Source organism: Nicotiana tomentosiformis, chromosome 8 (genome assembly GCF_000390325.3).
Source record: "Nicotiana tomentosiformis chromosome 8, ASM39032v3, whole genome shotgun sequence".
NCBI classification, from domain to species: Eukaryota; Viridiplantae; Streptophyta; class Magnoliopsida; order Solanales; family Solanaceae; genus Nicotiana; species Nicotiana tomentosiformis.
Genome location: NC_090819.1, coordinates 102,874,619 through 102,882,441, shown reverse-complemented (window position 1 = coordinate 102,882,441; position 7,823 = coordinate 102,874,619). Strand labels below are relative to the sequence as shown.

The window sequence follows — 7,823 nt, the reverse complement described above, 5'->3', positions numbered from 1 at the left end:
TTTGTGATTCTTTATTGTGAAGTGGACAATGAGGTGCCTATTATTTTGGGTAGACCTTTCCTTGCTACGGGGAAGGCACTTATTGATGTGGAAGCCGGCGAGCTCACCTTCCGGGTGGGTGATGAAAAGGTGCTTTTCTATGTGTGCAAATCTATGAGGCGACCGAATAGCAATGAAGTTTGTTCATTTGTGGACTTAGTGACCGAGGTGATTGTTGATGATGCTAGTGCCATGATGAATGTTAATGATACTTTGGAGGTCGTATTGCTTAACCATGATGATGATGAGAAGGATTGCTATGTGGAATATGTGAATGCATTGCAAGGAATGGGGTCGTACACTTATGAACCCCGCAAATTGTCCTTAGATCTTGAAAACTGGAAGACTCCTCTAACAAAAGCCCTCAATCGAGGAGCCTCTCACTTTGGAGTTAAAGCCATTACCTCCACATCCCAGGTATGAATTCCTTGGCCCGTGTTCTACTTTACTGATTATTCTTTCTTCTTGTTTGACTAACGTGCAGGTAGACTCTACTTTGGCGGTGCTACAAAAGAGGAAGAAAGCTATCGGATGGACATTGGCGGATATTCGGGGTATAAGCCCCGCCTTTTGCATGCACAAGATTATTTTGGAGGAGGATTCCAAACCCTCCATTGAACATCAAAGAAGACTAAATGAAGCAATGCAAGAGGTGATGAAGAATGAGATCATAAAGTGGTTGGATGTCAGGGTTGTTTACCCCATTTCCGCTAGCTCGTGGACCTCTCCGGTGCAATGTGTCCCAAAGAAAGGGGGCATGACTGTGGTAACCAATGATAAGAACGAGTTGATTCCTACAAGAACGGTGACCGGGTGGAGAGTGTGTATGGACTATCGCAAGCTCAACAAAGTCACAAGGAAAGATCATTTACCACTTCCCTTCCTTGATCAAATGCTTGATAGGTTGCCCTGCCGTGCTTTCTATTGTTTCCTTGATGGATATTCCGGCTACAATCAAATTCTTATTACTCCAGAGGACCAAGAGAAAACTACTGTCGCATGTCCCTATGGTACTTTCGCATTCTCGCGGATGCCATTTGGGTTATGCAATTCACTAACAACTTTTCAACTGTGTATGATGTCTATCTTTACCGACATGGTGGAGGATTTTCTTGAGGTCTTCATGGATGATTTTTTTGTGGTTGGGAATTCCTTTGATGATTGCTTGAAAAATTTGAATAAGGTCTTGGCAATATGTGAGGAGAAAAATATGGTGCTCAATTGGGAGAAGTGTCATTTCATGGTCGAGGAAGGCATTGTCCTTGGCTACAAAATTTCAAAGAATGGTATTGAGGTCGACAAGGCCAAAATAGAAGTGATTTCTAAACTCCCACCCCCTACATCTGTGAAGGGAGTGAGGGGCTTATTGGGTCATGCGAGGTTCTATTGCCGTTTCATCAAGGATTTTTCCAAAGTGGTGAACCCCTTGTGTAAGCTTTTGGAGAAGGATGCCAAATTCCATTTCATCGAGGATTGCATGAAGGCATTCAAATTTCTTAAGTTCAAATTGACTACTACTCCTATTATCACCGCACCAAATTAGAGCTTGCCTTTTGAGCTCATGTGTGGCGCAAGTGATGTGGCGGTCGGAGCATTTTTGGGGCAACGTATCAATAAAATCTTCCATACGGTCTACTATGCTAGTAAGACTATAAACAATGCCCAAGTCAATTACACGGTAACCGAAAAAGAGCTCTTTGCTATTGTCTTTGCTATGGAGAAGTTTCGCCCGTACTTGATGGGTACAAAGGTAATTGTCCACACCGATCATGCGGTGCTTCTGTACCTAATGAGCAAAAAGGATTCAAATGCGAGGTTAATGCGGTGGGTGCTTTTATTGCAAGAGTTCGATCTCGAAATCCAAAACCGCAAAGGCAGTGAAAACCAAGTGACAGACCACTTATCTCGCTTGGAGGAGGAGGGGAGGCCACATGACGACCTTGATATTAATGACTCCTTCCCCGACGAGCAACTTCTAGCCATTTCAATGACTGAGATGCCATGGTTCGCCGACTTAGCAAATTATCTTATGAGTGGTATTTGTACTGAATGAGTTCTCTTCAAACCAAAGGAAGAGGCTCAAACGGGATTGCCTTGACTATTATTGGGATGAACCATATCTCTTCTGGATTTGTACCAATGGTATGATTCGACGATGTGTGCCGAAGGAAGAACAAGTGAAAATTCTTGAGGCTTGCCACTCTTCACCATATGGTGGTCACCATGGTGGAGCGAGAACGACGACAAAAGTGTTGAGTTGTGGATTCTATTGGGGTACCCTCTACAAGGACGCTAGTGATCTAGTCAAGCGTTGTGATGAATGTCAAAGGGCTGGTGGGATTTCTAAGAAAAATGAGATGCCCCTCACCCCCATCTTGGAAATTGACATTTTTGATGTGTGGGGGATTAATTTCATGGGACAGTTCGTAAGCTCCTGTGGGAACACATATATTTTGGTAGCTGTGGACTATGTGTCAAAGTGGATTGAGGCCGTTGCTCTACCCAGCAATGAAGCTCGAAGTGTTGTGGCATTTTTGAAAAAGAATATCTTTATAAGATTTGGCACTCCAAGGGCCATTATAAGTGATGGGGGATCGCACTTTTGCAACAAAACTTTTGATACCTTACTCACCAAGTATGGTGTCACTCACAAAGTCTCGACCCCCTATCATCCTCAAGCAAGCATACAAGTGGAAGTCTCCAACTGGGAGATCAAGAGTATTTTGTTAATGACCGTGAATGCCAACCGGACGGATTGGTCGAAGAAATTTGATTATGCTCTATGGGCTTATAGGATGGCTTACAAAACACCAATTGGGATATCTCCATACCGGTTGGTGTTCGGGAAAGCTTGTCACCTTCCGGTGGAACTTGAGCACAAGGCTATATGGGCATTGAAGAAGCTTAATCTTGAGTGGGATGTCGCCGCTAACCTGAGGGTGGCACAATTGAATGAGCTTGATGAATTCCGGTACCATGCATATACAAGTTCTTCCTTATACAAGGAGAAGATAAAGTACCTCCATAACAAGTACATCCGGAACAAGGAGTTCAAAGAAGGTGATCTTGTGTTATTGTTCAATTCTCGGTTACGGATGTTTTCGGGAAAGTTAAAGTCTAAGTGGAGTGGTCCGTTTGAAGTTGTGAAGGTGACACCCTTTGGTGCATTAGACTTGAAGAATAAAAATGATGAAGTGTTTAGAGTCAATGGTCACCGGGTGAAGCATTATCTTGGAAAAGTTAATGATGGCCACGTCGTGGCATTAATTTATTTCAAGTGATTGATGGTAATCTGCGTCGTGCCACGATGTTAGATGAGGCGCTTCTTGGGAGGCAACTCATGTTTCTTTTTATTTCTCCTTTTCTTCTTTTTAGATAGGTTCTGTTTTGTGCTAACTGGTTTTGAAGTGAATTGCAGGAATGAGTGTGCTTTGCACGAACTGTGCTCGAAAAAATGGCTAAGTGTTGAAAAAGTGCAGACCGCACAATCTTGTATGCCACAACAGAAAGGAGTTTGCGGCCGCACAATTCTTTGTGCGGTTGCACAACTGGAGACCCAAAAATGCAACTCTCTGAAGTTTGAAATTGCAGAAAATTGGCCAATCTGCAGCCGCACTTGAAATTGTGCGGTCCGCACAAATATCTGCAGCCGCACCCAATTTTTTGCGGACCACAGATCTTCAGAGGGACCAGGTAAAGAGTGTGGACCGCACACAAAATTGTGCGGCCGCACTCAGCTGCACATTTTGACCTATAAATAGGCCCTCCTCTCACTGTTCCAAACTTTACGCACTTTGAACTCGTAACACCAAAGCAAGCACAGTACACAAAAATTGTTTCAAACATCACACTCATTTCATCATCCTAGATTCTCCCCTGCATCCTTCATCACTAGTATGTTCAATTCGTGTTTAAATTTTTCAAAATTTTCTTAATTTTTGTTCTTAATTAATATAGTTATTTTTAGGCCTAAATGTGAGATGATTCATCATGTGTGCTTAAAATTGTGTGGGTAATTTCATATGTACTCATTGGGGGTTGGGAAAATCATGTATCGTGTCTATTTTGCCATTACCATGTCTAAATTGTGCAAAAAATTGAAAAAATCTAAGTTCAGTGCCCTATAATTTTGAATTGTGCGGCCGCACATGAAATTGTGCGGTCCGCAGATCCTTAGTTTTAGGGCAAGTCCATGCATTCAATGTGCGGACCGCACTCAAAATTGTGCGGTCCGCAGAAAATGATCTGCGGCCGTAAAAATATTTGTGCGACCGTATATCCAAACTTCAGAGAACTGGTTTTAATAGACCTGGAATTGTGCGGCCGCACTCATAATTGTGCGGTCCGCACTTCAAAATTGTGCGGTCCGCACAAGGCAGTCTGTGGCCGCACTTAAAATTGTGCGGACCGCACTTCCCCCTCTTGCCCACTGTTTTATCTGCAACTGTTTTATAGTCTATTTTTGAACTTTAACTGACTCATGTTGCTATGTATTGCAGAAAATGGTTAGATCAAGAGGATGTGGTGACACTTCCAAAGGGAGGGGTGAACCCTCCCGAGGCCGAGGCAGGGGTACCCTACCACTCTCCGTGCAAAGAGTGATTAGTAAGAAGGCAACAATAGGACGAGGTAGACAACCAGAGCCCTCCGAATCAAGTTCATATGCCCCTTCTAGGGAAGCATCGAAGGGTGACGCAGTGCAAAGGTAGCCTGTTGTGCCATCACAGCCACAAATTCCCCTGGACAGATACCGACTAAGAGACGAGCCTACCTCTTCTAAGAGTAATTTTGAGGGATCAGAAGGAAACAGTCAGTCTACGGAGCCCTAATCTACTCATGCCCCCACCGCACCAGTCACAGTTGATGATGATGATGATATTCCGGATGACGGTCGGGGGGGAGAGGGGGGGGTAATACCAGAGTTACAGGCCTAGAGAGGTCAAAGAAGAAGGAAGTTTGAAAAGATAGGTTTGTGAACCTGACTACATTCAATAGGTTCCAAGAGTGGTGGCCGTAGAGATCGCTCACTCTTGAGCGGCAGTTTGTGTTGAAAGATCTGGATAGATACAACCCGAATGTGTTAAGACAATTTCGGGAAAGAAAAGGGTGGAAATGGTTCACGAAAAGCGTATTGGATGCCAAGAAGCACTTAGTCTGGGAGTTCTATGCCAATGTGGCGCACATCAAGAAGGTGACTAAGGTGCAGAACTTGAAAGTACGATTTGATCAGAGCACCCTGAATACTTATTTAGAGTTCGAGGATATGGAGCCGGTGCAGTATTTATAGAAGTTCGCACTTGGTGATGCAGCTCGCCCTTAGCTAGCTGAGATACTGGCAGCTCCAGGACCACCACCACCATGGATCACAGTAGGGGTTCCTATTCTGCGTAATACCCTCAACATTGAAGCAAACGGGTGGCAAACATTTGTATGTAGTCACATAGACCCAAGACGGAATGCAAACAACCTTCCAATCCCCCGGACAATCTTAGTTGCATCTATCATGGCCGGGTACCCAATTAATACGGGTGCCATCATGCCGGCCAACATGTCTCTGGTTGTCAGGCAGGGTGAAAGCTCTTATCCGTATCCCAACACTATCATTGAGTATCTCACGGATGTAGGGGTAGAGCCCAAGAGCTTTGATACGAAGGTAAGGGCTAAGCAACCCTTCTCCTGGTACTATCTGAAGGACCCAAGTAACTCGAAAAACAAGAGTAAGTCGACTACTACCGTAGGCCAGTCTAATAAGCCATCAGTGGTAGTTGCAGATTCTGCTGCTATGCCTTCTACAACTTCCGTGCCTTCCACAACAGTCGGGCCATCCACCGAGACAGCTGCCATGCCACCACCTCCATCCTTCAGGGCCATGAGCATCGGTATCAGTGCCTTCCTCCTCAACTTATCCACTCTATGTGCTGCGAGTCTCCCATACGCTGGCGAGTCTCAACAACTGGATGCAGACAACTACTGCAAAGTTGTCTGACCTATCCAGTGTTGTTGCAGCTCAGACCTCTACCTCAGCACCCCAGATTCCTCCATCAGTGGAGGAAATATTGAAGAAGATTTTGGACAATTAGAATACTATCATGGATACATTGGTGGCACATGGGGGAGCTATTGAGGAGTTGGGTAAACATGTGAAGAAGATGAGGAAATCACAGGCCTCAAAAAAATCAGTGGACAAGTTGAGACAAGAAGTGACCAAGATAACAACCGCTGAGGATCTTCCATTTGACTTACTGATGGAGACTCATCCATCAGTACCAGTAGACCCAACAACATCAGTGGCACTACCTGGCCAGTCTGAGGAGCCAGACAGCGTTACCCACACTGCTGAGGAGGTGCTACAGATGTTCACCAACCCAGTTGCTCCCCGAGCAGAGGATGATGAGATCCAGTAGGAGGAGCCTGAGGGAGGTGATGCTGCTATGGATACCGAGACCACATAGGGAGTCCTCTCTACTCTTTCCCCTCATTTTTTTGATTTTTGTTAAGCATTGAGGACAACGCTTATTCTTATTCAGGGGGTGGTCTATTTTTGATTTGATATGACATTTGACATTAGCCTGTAATAACTATAATACTCTTTTTTTTATCTTTATTTTCTTTTTCATTATGTATATATTCCTCCCTCTCTATTAATGTATATATTCTTTTTCCCATTCTCGGCTTGTATATTCATTTTTGCTTTCAGTAGTTACTTCATAGCTTCTTTATTTTGTTTCTTAGTAGTTTAGCTTCTTATTTACTTTAATAGCTTCTTGTTGATTTGATAGCTTCTTTTTATGTTTAAGTGATCAATAAGCCTTTGATTTTCTTAATGCCACGGTTCTTTCCAAAGGTGGTTTTTGTGTGAACCGGGTAGCTCTTCCCAACGATGGATGGCGTGACAATCTTCTTAAGGGATTGAGTCCGTTTTTGATGATTAGGTAAAAATAGTAGTAATAATGAATGAGAGGATCAATCATACTTCACTTGGTACCAATACACTTAACTACACGCTTATGGTTAAAAATAAGTTCTTGGAAAGAAATGGCTCTAGTTAGTAAACTTGTGACTCTTGTGTTGACTTTCGCAATCATCGAGTGGTTTAGTTGAACCATTAGCGATTTTCAATCTTGAATACGGTTGTTGTGGGCTCTCGCCTCTATCCTTCTGAACAATCCAGCTATGTGAGAGGTTAGATGTTTTGTTACAAGTCCAAGTACCCATGCGAATGGTCTAGAACTTGCCCCGAATGTGTTTCTAGGCAAAATTCTAAGTTTTGCTTGACTTGAGAAGTGATTGTAGGCTCTCCTTGGCCCATTTTAAAATTTTCCATGTCCCACCAATGATGTTATTCCTAATCAACCCTTTTGAGCCTAAAGCCTTTCTTATTTGATAACCATGTTACAAGTCTTTACCCGTTTTATAGTGACCCTCTCTTGGCACCCCAGTTTTTCTTAACACTCATGAAAAGCAAATTGGCAAAAACATAAGTTTGGGGGAGAGACGAGGAGTTTGAAAGTGGTATCAAAGTACAAAAAGAGAAAAGAAAGGAAGAAAAATAAAGAACAAAAGAAAAACACAAAAAGAAAATGAATAAATTAAAGAGTTGAAGGGATTCAAAGAAAAACAAAAGTGCAAAGCATGGAGAAACAAAGAAGGAGAAAATGAATATCATGAACAAGAAAGAGTGATGTCAAGTCTCTCTAGTTCCCCTAAAAAAAATGTCTCAAAGAATCGGCAAAGCATGAGCCAAAAAGAGGAAATGGAGTGTTTAAGGAAAGATGAACCCGTTC

General features: G+C 43.2%; 2 protein-coding genes across 2 annotated transcripts; both read left to right on the top strand.

Moving 5' to 3' along the window:
• The first annotated feature begins 1,135 nt into the window (after positions 1-1,135).
• On the top strand, positions 1,136-1,582 carry LOC138897918 (uncharacterized mitochondrial protein AtMg00860-like). The gene has a single exon (XM_070183943.1). It carries the CDS (start codon positions 1,136-1,138, stop codon positions 1,580-1,582), a length of 447 nt encoding a protein of 148 aa, XP_070040044.1.
• A 1,252-nt stretch (positions 1,583-2,834) lies between these two features.
• LOC138897917 (uncharacterized) lies at positions 2,835-4,641 on the top strand. Its single transcript, XM_070183942.1, has 3 exons — positions 2,835-3,249; positions 3,415-3,481; positions 4,539-4,641. The coding sequence occupies exons 1-3, from the start codon at positions 2,835-2,837 to the stop codon at positions 4,639-4,641; spliced, it is 585 nt and encodes a 194-aa protein (XP_070040043.1).
• The last annotated feature ends 3,182 nt before the right edge of the window (positions 4,642-7,823 follow it).